Source organism: Sebastes fasciatus, chromosome 6 (genome assembly GCF_043250625.1).
Source record: "Sebastes fasciatus isolate fSebFas1 chromosome 6, fSebFas1.pri, whole genome shotgun sequence".
Taxonomy (NCBI): Eukaryota; Metazoa; Chordata; class Actinopteri; order Perciformes; family Sebastidae; genus Sebastes; species Sebastes fasciatus.
Genome location: NC_133800.1, coordinates 20,499,664 through 20,517,579, shown reverse-complemented (window position 1 = coordinate 20,517,579; position 17,916 = coordinate 20,499,664). Strand labels below are relative to the sequence as shown.

General features: G+C 43.0%; 1 protein-coding gene across 2 annotated transcripts in view; it reads left to right on the top strand.

Annotated features, from left to right (window-relative positions):
• Positions 1-17,916, top strand: part of rtkna (rhotekin a) — a 59,446-nt gene that overhangs the window by 11,730 nt on the left and 29,800 nt on the right. Inside the window, exon 1 of one of the 2 annotated variants that reach the window (XM_074638322.1) lies at positions 5,255-5,920. The exons of the other annotated variant lie outside the window; for it this stretch is intronic. Coding sequence (XP_074494423.1) covers positions 5,825-5,920 — 96 coding nt within the window. The 5' untranslated portion in view covers positions 5,255-5,824. Of the gene's footprint in view, positions 1-5,254; positions 5,921-17,916 lie in introns of those variants that run through there. 2 annotated transcript variants of the gene reach the window in all.

Below are 17,916 nucleotides of genomic sequence, written 5' to 3'. Positions count from 1 at the left end.
TGAATTGCCTCGGTGTACATGTCCTCTTAAATCCACACATATCTGTCTCTGATATTGCGCAGCCTGCACCCCTGAGGGTAGAAATCAATGGAGATGAATTGCCCAACGAGTACGTTTCTCTCTGAGATGCTGCAGTCTCCTGTGACCGGCTGAGGTAGCGTTCCTGAAAGTCAGCAATGATTCTGGGCAGCAGCCAGAGTGCTCTGCTGCTTACTACTGACATGCTGCACAACTGTCTCTATGTGGTATGTGTATGACTGAGTACTTGAGCCTGTTTTCTTTCAGTACAAGGGATGTTGAGAAATAAGATGGCCCCTCAAACCAGGTGTTAGAAAGACTCCCTGTTCTGTTATTGCTGTGTGTGTGTGATGAGGCGGGCTACTCCCCCGCCTTTTCTAATCCACGGACTGTGACGCATACATCCTTTTTCCTCAATATGAAGAACACCATCTGCATGATTTGTGCGTCCATGCCCGACATTTCATTTGCAATATTCCTCAGATTTTCATGATGGATATAGAGTAGAATGTTGTTTACAACGCTGTCACAAGAGCCCCTGTATCTAATCTCAAAGAAGAAGTTAGATCACTCAGACATTACACACTCAATGTGATACATCTAATAACAAGGTAGGACTGTCGATGAGATTTACAGTGTCATTACCTCGTCTCTGTGTCTGAGTTATGACTGCGTAGCTGTCGGCGCTGGTTTTTCCACGCTCTGACTGAGGACTGACCTCCAGGGGGGATTTCTCCGTGATACGTCTGGTTTCACAGCTCGTCACAAGTCAAACAGATGTGACCCGGTGCCTGGCGTAACAGCCATGTAACCGAAGTCCTGTGATATTCAGATGTGTTGAGGCTTTTGTGACGCAGGTATTACGGGAACAGATTTGTAACCTGGTGCTTTGACAGGGTGTGACCATAAATCAGTTTATTCTCTCACTGTCCTTGTGCAATCAACTGTCTGAGAGAGTACAAACACACGGAGGAAAAGCTCTGTAATAACTCTGTCTTATTTTTATTTCTTTGCCCTCTGTGTGAAAGAACGGGGAGGACGTTTGCTTGGCAGGCCATAATCAGACAGACAAACCCCGATCAGCTGCATTTGTCTCGTATTTTGAGACACTTCTGCCACAGTTTCATTTTGTGTGTGTGTTTCTTTACGTCTGTTTATTCCAGGGTGTATTTGTGTATGTAAGTGTAGGTTTGTGCCTGTGTACGCACAGTATGTCTCAGTTGGCGAGTGGAAGTCGTGGTGTGGGTGGGGTTAAGTTTTCAGATTAGATGACAGTCAGGGCTCTTTGTTGTGGTTTGGGGCCCGGCTGGTCTCGGGAGGGGGGCTCTCCTGTTTCCCTGCCCTGTTCTGCTGCCACACATGTGAGTTAAGACTAAAGACAGCCTTGAACCTTCAGCACTCTGCAGTTGTGAAGATAAAAGGTGGCGTTGCTATCTGAGGTTATAAGATGGTGCTGCTGATTAGAAGATGAAAATGACATTTGTATGATAATCATCAGTGTGTTTGTCTTTACACTCTCCAGAGTACCATATGGATCTCCTCAGGGCTCTTGTTTGTCTTTTGTAGACTGCCTGTCTGAACACTAGGCATAGTCTGGTGATATTAAAGGTTAATTAGGATTTATTACAACTAAGGTCTTGTTTCCATAGCTTTTGCTTTAATTCCTATCGATAATAGTGACATTCAATTCATCAAGTTAATTGCAGAGACCGGGAGGAGTCCAGGTTAGACAAACCAACTTGGAGGAGAAAATGAAGGCAAAAGGCCCAGACACACCAACCCGACATCAAAGAACTAGAGGCGATGAAGGCCGACTGTGTGATGAAACAAAGCAGCGTTTGCTGAACATTTTCACACCACTCTCACTCATCTCTTAGCTTCATTCCAGACGGCCATGTGGTTGTGAAAATATCCGTGTATTAGAATGATCAGATGAGATGAAGAGAAAAAATGAGAAGAGCCTTCTGTGTGTGCTCACTTGACTTTACTCGTTGGCTTGCTTTCCTCACTTCCGTTTCTCTTCTCGTGCACTGATTCGTTTAAGCTGAACAGCCAATCAGAGCGCCGTCGCCAATTCAACATACTGAATTGGCCTCTGATACGAGCAGACCAGAGCCGACACTGCAAAAACTGTAAGCCGACAGCTGCTCACTGACGGTCCCAAACTGTCCGATGGCCAACCGTTGGCTTGTTGTGTCAGAGCCTAAACAGTAAGATTATTGTCCAAACTTAGTTATAGTTGTGACATTTCAGGTCCACTCACTTTTGGTTTCACCTCCAAATAAATTGTTTAAGATAATCTGGCTGAAATGTTGGCTTGTTTACAACCTGTTTGATCTACTGAAAACTTTTTCAGGCACCATCAGATTTGACCTCTTGCGTTCCTTGATCTCGGCAAGTACTTTTGTGATTATAAGGTATTATAGGCAATCGAAAATGATGACCAACGCTTTCTATATAAGACCCGAGTTGTGACAAACAACATTTCTTACATTTGCAATGAGAAAATGTTTTAGTTTTCTTACTTTCATCTTCCATCTCATCACTTTCATCTTTTATTTTATTACACAAATATTTTATGGAGTCCATTTGTCTCCACAGCCTTTCCTTCCATGCTCACTTCATTGCCCGTTGCTTAGATTTAATACCTTTTCTTTCCTCCACTGCAAACACTACATATCTAACACTTGTCTCCTGTAATATATCTTTGGCTTTTCGCTGCGTGACTCTCAGCGCCGACTCCATTATGTTCCTTCCAGCTGATTAGGTGTACGGACAGGAAGTCGTCCGTATTCCTCCACACATCCGTTTAGAAACAAGAAATGCACCGGCTATTGTCTTGAAAGCAGTCTGACCCTCTCAGAACATATTATGCAAGTGTGTGTGTGTGTGTTTAGGAGAAGCGATTTTATCCAAATTTTCTAATCTTTCCATGGAACAAGTGATCCCTGTCGGTGTTCTGTTTACCTAATCCCTCCTGTTTTGATCAAACCTCGGAGTTAGTGTTGGATTAACTGATTGTGTAATATATTGGTTTCACTCCTCCTCCCTCATGGCGGCCAATTAGCACATCTGGCCCCGCTGCAGTCAGACCGAGCTGCTAATCCACCATCCAATCAGCAGGTAATCACCATTAAACATAGCAAAAATCCCAGTCAGGCCTGAAGCTGCACTAACCACTAAATCTGCTGTCTCTGAATACCTGCGTTTGTCCTCGGTGGCTCCTGGCCAGGACGCAGCGATGCTCTATGTTGGAGCGAATCGCCTGCCAGCCTGCCAGCCTGCCAGCCTGCCAGCGAGCTCTGTCATTGAGATAATAGCTGTTTTCTGTCTGTTTTTGTTCAGCCTCTAGGCTTTTGTCATCAGGTGTCAGTCTTTGTGTTTTACCGCAGGGAGATTTACCTGCAGCGTGTTCTGGTTCACGGAGCTGCTGCTGGCGTAAAAGAGAGACTAAAGAAAGACTAAATGGATTAAGTGACACTGGAATAATACACTGTTGTCCCGTTGCTTGTACATTCTTTAAAAAGCATCCACATGTATCGATGACAAAGTGACAACAGCAGGGAGAAAAATCACTTCATTAAAGGCCTGTTTTAACACAATGTCCGTGTTTGTATTCGAGGTGTTGGAGTTCTTGTTAAGTGAATATTTTTCCAATTTAGCAGCATGCCGGATCGACTTTCAGAGTGGATTGACTGGATATGATATACACACACAATTGTGAATAGAGGGCACACATACACTCGCACAGGAGTCCCTGACTGTTTTGTGAACACCTCTAACTCTCCCTCTATGCATTCACCTCAACTATTTCTCTTTCCACCTCAGGAGCGATAAATCTCGTCTGTGTGTTGGTGTCTGCCACAGATTAGCCGCGTGATTTAAACTCTTGAGGGTGGAGCAGGCTTTTCTTGGGGAAATGACCCCGGCTTGCTACTGGCAACACCCCCGGCTCCTCTCCTCCTCTCCTCTGAGGTGAAAGGGCTTTTACAGGCTCCTTTTGTTTTCACTGTTTGCCTCATGTGTAAAACAGTTTGGAGGACGTGCTTCAGGGTGATGGAGTGCCATATGGGCATGTGTGTGGAGAGGGATGGTCCCAATACTTTCTTTTCTACAACTGTCCTGTAAGGAGGAGTGATGATGACCTCTTGAAATCAACTCAGTGATCCTCTGAAAATCCCCTCGTCCACTCCCCTATACATGCCAGAAGAAATGTCTCACCCACGCCACGAGGAAGGACACACACACACATCACACACAACAGCTGTATCAGGATTAACTTGCCGGAGAGGAGAAACAGGATGCATGCTTTGGGTCTCTCTGCTCCTATACTTTGCTATGCGTGTTCTGGAGAGTAAAGACAGATTGGCTGTAAACCAGAACAGTTTTATGGCTGAAAGTCACATGGAATAAACTTCAGGATCTCTGGTCTTGAGAACAGAGGAAAGCTGGCCACCAAACAGCTGGAGTGAAGGGAAAAGAGACTGTCTTCGCCCTGGATCTGGCATGACTTTTAAATGTTTGTTTTTCAAATTAGGGAATCATTTCTTCCTTTTTAAAAACATTTTTCTCGTATTTTTGCAACATCTAACTTTTACCCAACACTGAATGTGAAGTTGAGGCGTCTTTAGGGGAGATGATATTTTTGTTGGATATGGTAAGAATTGCCAGGAATATTATTTACAAGACTAAGTGATTAAAGATTGAAACGATCCATGACACTGGGGATCTGCGTTATGAAATATGCATTTGAATTTGCCAAATGCTTTTGACCCTGTGACCTACTAAAGACCATGTTTTCCTCCTCACCTATCTGCACTTTCGGTTTATCAGTTTTTTTAGTATAGTATATATAGTATAGTATGTCGAAAGAATTTCATAAAAAGTCATAGTATAGTATGTAAAAAAAATTGATGAAAAAAAGTCATAGTATAGTGGAATGATATAATTTCACCATCTCTCTTTTTTTCTCACACTTAGACTTTTCCTCAGTTTACTGCTAGATAACATCTCTGGGTGTTCATTTTCTCTCCCCTCATGGTTATAATTTCTCCATTTATTATCAATCCAGTAAAAAAGAACAAAGCTCCCCACCCTGCTATGCTTCTGTGGTGCTGTGGTATTCCTTATTTATTTGTTTAAAAAGGGCGTATAGAAGCTGCTACAGTAATCTCTCCCTCCTTTCCCCCCCCCTCTTTCTTCTTCTTTTTTTTGTTCATTACCATCACCAGAGAGAGGCGCGTCGTAGGGGTTAATTTAGCGCCGACTCTGGGAGCGTCAGGGCGCACACAGTGCACACAGAGGACTAGTTGTGTCGATCACTCCCGCAGAGGCGATGCCCTTTTGTGGAGAGGTCTCTCTTGTCACACAGAGGACAGACGGCATTCACAGTCGGGACACAGGGACACAAAGAGAAGAACTGCATTTTAAAAGGCACCATTCTTTCAGAGCAAACCGCTGGGTGAGTTGACTGTAGGGTGTTTGAGAGGATCTTTGTTGCAAAGGAGAAAAGTAGAGAAGAAGAAGAAGAATACGCGCAGTGAACGGGTTGGGGGATTTTTTTTTTTTATGGACAGGGTGACTACAGTGCAGCCGATGCTGTCATCCACTCCACCTATGTTTTTGCTTCCTCGGAGTCTTGTTTTGGATGAGGAGCTGGACTTTTACGCATAGTTTTTACGCAGAGATTGAGTAGGAGACGCTTGTCATGATGAACTTTCTCTCCTTTGTACCTGCTGCATAGTGGGTTTGAGGCGGATCATTAACTTCAACAAGTAGTCATTTTGTGGATATATCTGTCGAAAGGATGCCAGTTGATAAATTCGCAAACATGGAAGAAAAACTGTGGATACTGGAGGACCTCAATATGATGTACATCCGCCAGATTGCACTCAGTTTGCAGGTAAAAAGTTTATTTCAATTTCCATTTGACCATCACTCATCTGTGACCCTCTGTAGGTGTTCTTGTTACTCTGTTGTCACCAGTTTGTACACAATCTCATATAGCTGTGGGGTTTGTCATGTCAGTGTGATGATGTCTCAGACTTTTACTTTATTTTTCTTGATTGACTGACTATCCACACTGAATACAAGCTCACTCACTCACTAATAACTGAATTTTGTTTTACTAAAGTATACAGTGCATCACTGTGTTAGCTGTGTGTGCAGATGTGGTGTAAAGTTTACAGTTGTTGAAGAATCTTTCTATGAGAGACAAACATGTCGAGCTGACACTGGTGTGGTCTCGCCCGGTTACAGATGGCAAATGTTACACTGACAGCAAACTGAAAACAACACTGCATGCCATCCATCTCTCCGCTCTCCGTGTCTACAGTCTCCCCTTCCAACTAGGGGTTCACCCACAGTCCACAGCTGCACATATGGGCCTCATAAGTCCCTGTGGGAGTGTGTGTGTGTTCTAGTATTGTGTTCTGAGAAAGACCGAATGTTTATTATTAATGCAATATCCAACCACCTTTTTTTTTTTTAAATATCCACAATCTGTTCCTTTTAAGTGTTTCAGAGGAAAATGCTGAAGAATGCGTCTATTTCAGAGTTGAAAGGAAGAGGAGACACATGGTCATTGGAAATGTTTCAGGGATTTCAAAGGGGAAATTCTAATATACTTTACTTTCTGGCCCCTATAATCTGAAAAGATATAGACTGTCTGTGCTGCAGCTGTTAAAAAAAGCACACTGTTTCTTCATTTCTCGCTATGTTGACTGAAATCTAGTCCAAAAAGCCTTCAGCTGTGTGACACGAGGGCTGCATAAGAGGTGATATTACTCACTGGTATGTGTGTGTTGTACCTGCTGGCAGTTTGGCTTCGTTTTCAATGTGCGAGGTGTTTTTTAGTTTACCTACCTGTGCCAAGTCAGTGGCACAGAGCTACATGCCAGCTTCAGTTTGTGTGAGGCCTTCTTTATGGTTCCCAAATTGTTGGTCTGTCTCTAAAACTTTCATTAAACTTTAAATACACTTGGCTTTTATAGCACCTGAAATGGACTGTCACACACCAGCTATCACAAGGTCTTTTTACCAATTGATCAGGCACTAATCAGCTTATTAGCTCCTGTCACAGAGCCTCCTTTGATGAAGACACATGTTTACAGCTCGGACTTGAAAGTTGTACTTTGTCTGAATATTGAATCTAGGACGTTATGGTGGAATGTAGATAACAGGCGTTTCTGTCTGATGATCTATGTGCATTTAGCTGTCTCGGCTCCAGTTGTATTTCTGTAAAATGCAATTACAAGGGTAGGAATGTATAATAACGAGATGATGAGCCCTGCATTTAGCCCTGTGGGAAAACTTCTCCTTCACAAAGGAGGTCAGAGTTCAAGGTCGGCTTCAGAGAGACGTTACTCTGCAGTTAGAATTTCAGATTGTTGGATAGAAAGTCGTGCTCGTCTTCAACTCATGAGTATTTTTTGCTGGTAAACACTCGCTTGTTTGCTCACTCGCTCTCTTCCCCTCCTCCCCCTATGTCTCCTCTGCCTGAGTGGGTTTATGAGACAGGGATTCTTTGTATGTGGCTGAGCTGCACGGCCCACAGTCTAACTGTAATTTCAGTTAGCTATGGATGTTTTTCTGCTCCAGGATCTTTCATAAACGTCCCGCTCACTTTTCTCAATTTTCTTTTAAAATGACAGACAAGCTTATTCTCTGAGATGACCAGTGCAGAAAAACAGCAACAAAGAAAGTGTATAGTTTATAAATGTATATTGTGTACTCTATGTGTGTGTGTGTGCATGGGGTGGGAGTGGCTTTCAGATATATACGTTGCCGCAGGGAAAAACAAAAAAGGAGGAGAAAAGGGTTTACAGTGTAATAATTGCAAGTCGTGATGACCCACATCACGACTTGCAAGTCGTGATGACCCACATCACGACTTGCAATTATTACACTGTAAACCCTTTTCTCCTCCTTTTTTGTTTTTCCCTGCGGCAACGTATATATCTGAAAGCCACTCCCACCCCATGCACACACACACACATAGAGTACACAATATACATTTATAAACTATACACTTTCTTTGTTGCTGTTTTTCTGCACTGGTCATCTCAGAGAATAAGCTTGTCTGTCATTTTAAAAGAAAATTGAGAAAAGTGAGAAGATCATGCATGTCCTGAGGTCCCAGCATTCCTCAGGCTTGTATAATTGCTGTGTCAGGAGGGGAGAGAGAGCTGCCATTGTGTTATTTGCAAGCTCAGTAGGAAGGAACTTTTCAGCTCTTCAGGTTTTAACAAGTCTATAGGACTGGCTGCATTCTTGGCTCCAGTTTTCTTTCGTCTTTCCCTCCTCTCTTATGACAAGACAGTCACTGATGTGCTGTTTCTTCAGTCACATGCAGAGTGTAAAAAGCATTTTGCCCTCAGAATACAGAGGAGAGGTGGCTGATGGGAAACAGGAAATGCTCCTGCGTAATTACTGTTTCCCATCGGGAGCGACAACATGATGTCACTGAACCCACTGCCATTCATAGACACATACACACCATTTCCTGTCACCACAAACACGGATACACAGATTTTTTTTTTTTTTGTTGCTTTGTTTTCTTCTTCTATCCTGGTTCCTCCATAGTTCTCAGTCCTCTTCACCTTCTCAGGCTGCGTCCTACTGTCCTGCCTCTCTTTCCCCCCCGTTGGTAGCCCGAGGGCCGTAGATGGACACTTTCTCCCTAGTCTAATTTTAGCCTGCAAACCGACCTTGAATACGTAGATTGCGGCTTTGCCAGAGTTAAATGTGGACATTTGTTAGAAAGGTTTCTGAGGTCATTCATTTTTGCGCAAGTTCTATAAGCAGGATTTGTGTTGTGTTCATTCTGTAAGTCGGTCATTGTGTGTGAGGGTACAATACTTTCTCTGTGTGTGAGAGTGCATGTGTGACTTCACTGGGTCCGAGTGGCCCTGCTCTACTCAGAAGGGGTGCAGCCTGGGGCTTTAAGCTGCTACAGCTCTGGCTGCTACCGATCATACCAATGATATCATCTCATGAAAGATTAAAGGAACAGTGTGTAACATTTCGGTGGATCTATTAGCACAAATGCAATGTAATATTCATAACTATGTTTTCATTAGTGTATTATCATGTGAAACTAAGAATTGTTGCATTTTTGCGGGTCCTCTTCACGGAGTTCCCCATGTTGCTCCGCCATGTTTCTACAGTAGCCCAGAACGGACAAACCAAACACTGACTCTAGAGAGGGGCCTTTTACATTTTTTCGTTAACCGAAGGCCACCGTAGTTCTCCGACACGCTCATGAATCTGCGATAACGTGAGCCACAGAATGCAAAACCGTGATACCGCCAGCCGCTGTCTGACTTCCGTTGCTCCTAAAGTAGTATATTATGGTAGAACGACCTCTGAGCGAGGCGAACAGGCGTTACCACGACTTTGCACTTGGCGGCTTACGTTCCTGCAGTCTTTGAAAGGGAGGAGTGAGCGGAGGGGTACTCAGTTGGTTGTAATCTGCAACCAGAAAACTAGATGTTGTCAAATCCTGCACACTGTACCTTTTAAAGAGATCCCTTTTTTTAAGGTTTTGCTACAGTTGTTGTATTTGTTGAGGTATTAGGAACCAGAAGTGACCCTTCACTATTTGTTGAACCTGTGAAAAACACCAACTGGAAAGTGTAGCTAGATGAAAACATGTTATAGAGCAATTGTGGTTAGAGACTCCCCAAAGAGCAACACTGAAAAAGTCCACTTTTTGAGTCTGTGAGCTTTTTTATTTACTTGTATATCAATCTGGCTGATAAAATACAACTTTCATTTTGATATTATCAACAAGTTCTATAGAAGTCCTTAAGCAAATAGACACTTTGTCCCTAAATGCTCGACCTCTGAGCCTTGTTGACGATGAGCTCTCGTGGGGGGTCAGGTGGGAGTTCTAGTTGCCTCACTTGGGACTCATGTTTGACCTCTCACACGCTCCCAAACCCTAAACTTAGCTGTGGCCATGCCTCAGATAGTTCTGCTGATTCTAGACACCACAGGCAGGCATTAAATATCCATTGGCATGGTATACATGCAGCCTCTCTTCATCTGATCTTAGATGAGTGCCTTGACCGTTTGATTGAGTGGGACTTATCAGAAGTTAAGTCTTTCCACACAGATCAATGCAGCCTCTGTTTCTATTTGAAAATGTGCTCACACAGAAATATCTTTTCTGTAGGATTCAGTTTGTTCCCTTGCACATATTTGTTGTCATGTGGCTATTTGACCGTTTCCATCCTGTATATATAGGCTTCTAAGTATCAGTCCTGGTGGTAACAGATATATCAGACCCCGCTGCTTTCTAAATGTAGGAGGTCCTGGAGGGCAGAGGCCAAATTGACAGCAGTTAATCCCTTCCTGCTCTGGGACAGTCAACCAGTATTTTCTTGTGCACTCCAGCTAGACTGATGAATCCCAACCTGGATGATGAATTTGTAGAAAGAGCAAAGGTTAATCTTATTTATACTGGGACAGCAAAACCGCACATGTGAGGTTTAGCTTCAATCCCCCGGCTTATCTGTTGCATTTTATTTTTATTTGTAATATTGTGAGCCTATTTTTTTCTATTCTTGTCTCAATTATGTTCTTCTTTTATCACCACTCATTTGTTCAATCTCTATGCCGTTGCCTTTTCTGTCTTTGTGATGAATTCATCCTTATATCATTGAAGTCAGTATTGATATGTCTTTCCATGTAGAGCTGCAATGAATAATCAAGTAATTGATTAGTTGTCAACTTTTATATTAATTGCCATCTATCTTGATAATCGATTAATCAGTTTGAGTCATTTTTTTAAGAAAAAAAAGTAAAAGTTCTCTGATTGTAGCTTCTTAAATGTGAATATTTTCTGGTTTATTTACTCCTCTATGACAGTAAACTAAATATCTTTGAGTTGTGGACAAAACAAAACATTTGAGGACGTAATTTTGGGCTTTTGTGAAACACAGATCAACATTTTTCACCATTTTCTGACATTTTATAAACCAAACAGTTAATCGAGAAAATACTCGATAGATTAATCAACCTACTTCCATGAAGAAGAAGTCAGCAGTTGAAATCGGTGTGTGTGTGTGCATCTGTAGTTGTGTGTGTGTTAGTTCAGCTGTGAGGTTGTTTAGGTAGCCTAAGTTACACCAGACCTGCCTGCTTCAGTGGAAGGTGTGCTAAAGCTAACAGCGCTCGCTCTCCCGTGATACAGGATACACACTCACATCTGAGCCAAATACATTCCTCCACAACGGACTGCTTCATCGTACACTGCTAACCTGCTGAGCTTGTGTGCTGTGTGCTTCTGAGAGTGTGTGTGTCAGTAAATATTTGCAAAGAGTAGTAAGCCAATACTGTAAGCCATATAATCGAGGCGAGTGCTTTGATTTGATTAGAGATGTTAGGTTTATCACCCTGGATTTCACAGTTACCGTGAGGCTTTTTAATGGGCTTTTTGCATTTGTTTTGAATTAGATGGAATAGTTTCCTATGGTATTGCAACAGCCTCAAAATGAATGGAAACAGCCAGGTTTATTCACTTGTAAGTGTTATGTACATGGGGTTTAGTGTGTTTGCTGTGTGTGTGTGTGTGTGTGTGTGTGTGTGTGTGTGTGTGTGTTTGAAAGTGTGTCTTTGGCATCTGCATCACGGATAGCTACAGTGGCTTCCAGTTCTTCCAGTGCTGTATGCCAGAAGCAGGCACAGAGTGTGTGTGAGGTAGAGGAGAAAGGGGGCTTTGTATCACACCACACACACCCACCCATCGCTCCCTACCAAGCCCTCCTCTCCTTCTTGGAACTGCACCTCTAGCTCCGAACCCTCAGCCATCCCTTCCCAGCCTTCCTCTCTCTCCCCTGCCAGCCATCAAATCATCTGGCTCCCCCACCTCACCTCTGCGCCCCCCTGGACTTCACCACAGTACTGTACCCCCCCACCCCTCTGTGCCTCAGTCCTCACCCCGGCCATCGCCCCTGCAGCGGTTAGGAGGAGCAGCACAGGTCTGAATAGGCACTCTGTGTGAGCAGGAACCAGCTAGATGCCGCGGCCTGAGCCAAGCTTCCTTTGAAAAACAGCAGGCGTGAGCCAGGAGAGTGAGAAGGAGAAAACACAAACCGAGAGGTGGTGTTATTGGAACATGGACCCGACTCCCTGCACCATCCCAGCCGGTTTCTTTTTGTCAGTCACTTCCCTCACCGCACTATCTCCTCCTGGATCCATTTGATAATTTCACTCTGCTGCTGCCTCTATCTCAGCTTTCGGCCCTTATTTCCGCACTCTTTTATCTCACCCTTCAGCGTCACCTTTCTTTAATCCTCCTTCTCCAACTCTTTCACCTGGGCACGCACACTTTGGCTTTAGTGTTTAAAGGATTTTTATTTTGCAGCTACGAAGAAAATTGGAGTTATTTAAGCTGTTTGAGTTGAGACTGCGGGCATTATTCAAATCGGCACAGATTGGATTTAAAGCTATGTCTGACTTATCGTGTCAGCAGCTCAGGAGTCTTTGGTTTTCAAGCAGAGATATTAAAAAATGTCGTATTCCTTTGTAGAACATGTAATTAAGAGCGTCTGAACGTGTTCTGGAGATCCAGCTGGCGGCGCAGGCTGTTTAATCAGATGGTCGTCTTTGAAAATGTGCGCGAGCAGCACACATTGTGTTAAAAAAAAGTGTTTAATTGTGCCTGTAGATGTTGCTTTTGTGTTTGTCCATATGGACGCAATTTCTGCTCGCGTCTGGTGTGCTCTATTTGTGTGCTTGTGAGATAAACTCTGCACAGTGCACATGATTGTGTGCAAGTTTATGGTTCACTTTACTGATTAACGCGTCTTTGGTGAGGCTTATGTACAGTATGTGGGGGATTTTGAAGTGTGCGTGAATAAATTCAGTCTATTTCTGTATGTTTCTGATCCCTGATCTCTCACGCTGTTACCGTGCAAAGTTAGTGGCCTGGAACAGAGAGTAGATGGAAGTCAGAGAGCCGAAGGACAAAGTGTGAACCAAGAGCTGTTTAAACAAGCAGTTACCATCATTAAAACAGTCCTTTCACCAGTGAATAGCATCACCAGCATCCTTGTGACTCTACAGATTGTCTTTCTGGGACAGCGTGTGTTTGTGATGTGTTTAAGCAGCAAGCCAAAGTGTCTAATTGAATCACTGCACACTGCGAGATCCTTGGCCACAAAGTTGCTTCTTGCATGTATATGTGTGTGTGGGTCACTGGTGTGTGTGCGTTTGGCAGGTGGAACAACTCTGTCAGCGTTTGGAGGGCTGCCGTCTGACCATCTGAGAGTCCATTCTGCTCTCATCAAGGACAAGATGATCTCTTCCCGCTTTCATTTGTGATGTAATGCCGTTATAGTCTCTGTCTCCATCTCTAATTTTCACACCGTCTGTAAGAGACCTAGTAACATCACATAAATAGCAGTTAGGTTGTTTTATTAACTTGAGTCATACACAACTTAAGAAAACACAGAGAAAGCCGAGCAGATGGCCTCACAGAAGGCTTTGTTATCACTGCAACGAGAGACTAGCTCAAGTTTTATGTGACTTCTGTGGTTGGATGCCTTTAAGATTGATGGTTGTGCTGTTAGGGAAAACCTACATGCCAAAGGCGAACTGTCTCGGGGGAATTCCAGGGTTTAGAGGCGGGTCAGCAGCAGGAGCTGGAGCTTAAGGCTGAGGTAGATCTGAGGTCCAAGGCTGCTGAAAAGGGGGGCCTCTTGTTGTGGTGCGAGGTGCTGAGAGGCATGGCTGAGCTGTTCCACCCCCAAAACAACTCCCCCTCCACAAAAAAAACAAACTCACCATGATGAGATCAGTGGAACAAACTCTCCAGCTGGATGATGTCATGTTTGGGACTACGGGGTCAAACTCTCAGGGTCACATTAGGAGAAGATGTGTGGGAGGGGTTATGTGAATAAGACCCTTTTGAGAATTGTACACAGGCTGTTGTGTTAATCTTTTCTCCTTTCTGCTTCCATAAGCACACACACACACACACACACACCTTTGACTCCATTACCTTCTGTGTCCTCCTTCGCCTTCTTGGGCATCATTAGAAGATGAAAAGGTTAATCCATTTTATCACTGGGACAGACTGGACAGGGATTCCTATTGGTCCTTTGTAGAAGTATAGCTTGATATGATTGGCTGATACATCTAGCTAACCCGACTGAGACCCTTATTAACCCCTGCTACACCAAGCCCCTCTCAATCATTGCGCAGTATGTCACTACACACAGACTGGCTGTTGGTTGTTATGTAACTACATGTGTAAGTTTATTGAGGGACTATTTTGGGGCCTATACATAATAACACACACAACTCATGTCCTCACAGTTGGCCACCGCAGCTGTCACCGTAAAATCCATCCAGATTGACGGTCAGTATATATATAGCTGTGAATATGATCACTGTTTGTTTAACTTGCATAATACTGAGGTATGAGTTGCAATAGCTATGCATCGCTGATGACTGAAGTGTCTCATGATGTGTGTTAGGTTTCTCATGTTGCAGACGCTGATACTGTTGTAGTAGTGATAATGATGAAATATACAGTTTTTGTAGTCTAGATTTACAGGCTGGTTAAACTCTGCAGTCTAAACTATACGCTGCCACTGCTATGAGATGTGAATGAACATTAGGGCTGCAACTAACGATTATTTTCATTGTCGATTAATATGTTGATTATTTTCTCAATTAATTGATTAGCTGTTTGGTGAAAAATGTCAATCAGTGTTTCCCAAAGCCCAAGATAACGTCCTAAAATGTCTTGTTTTGTCCACAACTCAAAGATATATTCAGTTTACTGTCATAGAGGAGTAAAGAAACCAGAAAATATTCACATTTAAGAAGCTTGAATCAGAGAATTTAGATTTTTTTTTCTTAAAAAAATGACTTAAACCGATTAATCGATTATCAAAATAGTTGCCGATTAATTTAATAGTTGACAACTAATCAATTGTTGCAGCTCTAATGAAAATCACCTCTTGTGTGATACAACAGTGTCATGGTGTCAGGCTCTAGTCTACTCCCAGAATACTTGAGGTCCATGACCTGTTCTACAGCCCCTCAGGCTGCCTGACACTGGGAGGAAAGCGTGTCTCTGCATGCTTCTTGGTCTTTGCATGAGACAATATGGACACATTTTCTTCAACTCAAGGCACAGTTTAGCAATGACAGTAAAGGAGAGGGGTGACTGATCCTGTTTCAGTGTCTGTAGATGTTGCTATGTCCTCTTATGGCCAATAGGGGGCAGATGGGCTGCCCAAGTTGAATAAATAATGATCTCCTTCCATGTCACATCTAAAAACCAGGGATTCTGTTGTAACACGACTGATGAAAGGTAGAAAATAAGAGAGCCAATAAATAATGTTGGATGCATACTGTAATATTAATGGCCGCACAATTAATAAAACATATTATTTATTAGAATACTGGGCACCCCAAACGGATTTAATATTCAATTCCCATACAATTCAGATGGCAATTCTTGAAATGAACATTGTTAAAACAGATATTTTTAGTTTGGTAATTTAAAGTTATGTACACTAATCCACATGTACAGCACTATTTTGCTGAATCACTGCAATGATTGTCAATAGTGTGCCACCATAAAAGAAATATCAGTCAAACAAATACGGTGGCAACAGGAAGAGAAAACTATCACACTCTTGTATTTTCACTCTTACTCCCAGCACCTTGCAATAAAGCAATTGAAGCTTATCCGTTTGCTCCAGTGCTTCCTTTGGGTCAGTTTATGTGAAATTGCCCAGAGAGACCTTTTATGCAAACAAAGGGCTGTGAAAAATGTCAGTAAAATATGTGAAAGAGAAACACAGTCCCGTCCCTCAACAAACCCGCCGTCAACAAAAGGCAGCAGATTAAAATCTGCACAAACCTGAGGTGTGGATTTTGCTAAGCTTATTTTCTGTGAAGTTACTCCTCCGGGCCGTGATGGGAATTAAGATTTCGTTCTTATTCAAGCTTGTGAAAAGATTACAAATTGAACAGAAAATGGTTTAGAAAGAAGGTCTGTAATTTGACACATGGCTACAACCGGCTCTTCTATCTACAGAAGGGATCTTGAGGATGTACAGTATAGCAGCAGAGAGGAAGCAGGGAAACGCTTGTTTGGGAAAAACACTGTCAGTGAGTCAATAGGAAGTGCTCGAGTCTCAGAGGGAGGGGGGTGAGGAGGTCAGTCTGGCTCGAGGAATGTCTTCTCATCCTGTCAAATGCTGTGTAATGACACTGGGAATGATGGAAATCCTCCATTCAGCTGGTCCCACTGAGTCATTCAGCATGGGGGAAACTGAAACTGCTTGTGTCTTATCTTATGTCCAGATTCTTTGATGTTTGGTCAGTACTAAATTCCTATTTAAGCGATGACAGCATAGTTTAAGCCACCACTGTTTAGTCTGTGTGCATGCTGGCGTTGGTGTTGTCACTCACTCGCGTTGTTCCCTGAACCATCCAGTGAACTGTGAGTGTAAATTCATCTCCGCCAGCAGCACTTCTCTAACTGGCTCTCTGGCGCAGCTACTTGCTGGTGAAACCTTAATCTGATTAACTGCGGGATATTTACAGCTCTAAGTCCTGAGTTATCGAGGCTCATCTTGTTTTTTGTTGCACACGTCTACTCGCACGGAGAGATGAGCAGAGAGAGAGAGAGAGAGTTGAAGGCAAATTTGACTTTAACGTTCTTGTTGGATGCCATAACAAAGCAGTCCTCTGTTGTCCTCAGCTAGAGGTAAAGAGCTGTATTCACCCAGCCAGATGCACAGATGTATTATTGCACCATTGAGATGGACTTTATTGCTCGGTTGCCATTATAGCCAAGGCTGCCCACAGAGAGACTGACTCTCTCCTCCTCCTCCATCCTGATCCTCCTACATGTCATCTGCTGCATCTCTGGACTGTGTGTCTCATTCCACTGCTCAACCCACAAACAACAAAACAAGCCTTGTGTTTTTTTTGTCTCTCTTTGTATCCATTTTGTTCTGCTGATATTTAGGAAAAACGTTAAAACAATATGAAGATGTTTGGTGCTTTACAGTTGTTGCCTGCAGAGGTATATTTTCATAACGTTCCCCTTGTGTTTGCAAAAGATGTGCCGAAACACTTCCAATTATTTGTTTTCTACTTCCAGTGCGGATTTCCTGGAGACAAACTCTCAGTCAGCTGATTCACCCTAACGCTGCTTTATTCCCCACACTTCATTCTAGCCGGACTCATCTATGTTTTTCCGTTTCCACCTGCCCCCACAAATCACTCTCATACATCACCGGTCGACAAGGCGATGCACTCCGCTGCACAGCGACTTCCCACAGCGCACACACGTGGGCCAGGCAATAAGCAGAGGCAGGCACAGAAAGAGAAAGGGCAGAGGGAGATGGATGAAGATTTTTATTTGTTCCCTGGAATGATGAGTTGTTTTTGTCAGTAGAATTACATATAAATGTACCAACTGTAGGCTGCTGGCCAATATTATTTGAGCATGTTTTAATAGTGGAACTATATATTTTTGGTATTTAGACTAGGTTTTAGTCTAATTCAACCAGCAAATCATTATAATTAACACATGTTACTAGTAGAAATTAAAATGTGATGGCTATATGGCTACAATAGTGACCATGTTTTACTTATTGCATCAGTAGAGGGTTTATAGTCCTATAGTATCTCCTCTATGGCAGTGGTTCTCAACCAGGGGTCAGGGGACCCCCAGGGGTCCTAGAGGGAGTTCCAGGGGGTCCAAATGGGGAATAGTTTATTTTTACTATTTAGTGAGCCCAATGTGAGTAAGAGTTATAAGAGTAACTATTCTGATCATAGGTTTATTTCATATTAACCTTTCAGCATATTGTAATTCAAGTGTTCTGAGAGATTACTAGACTTCTGCACCTCCTCATG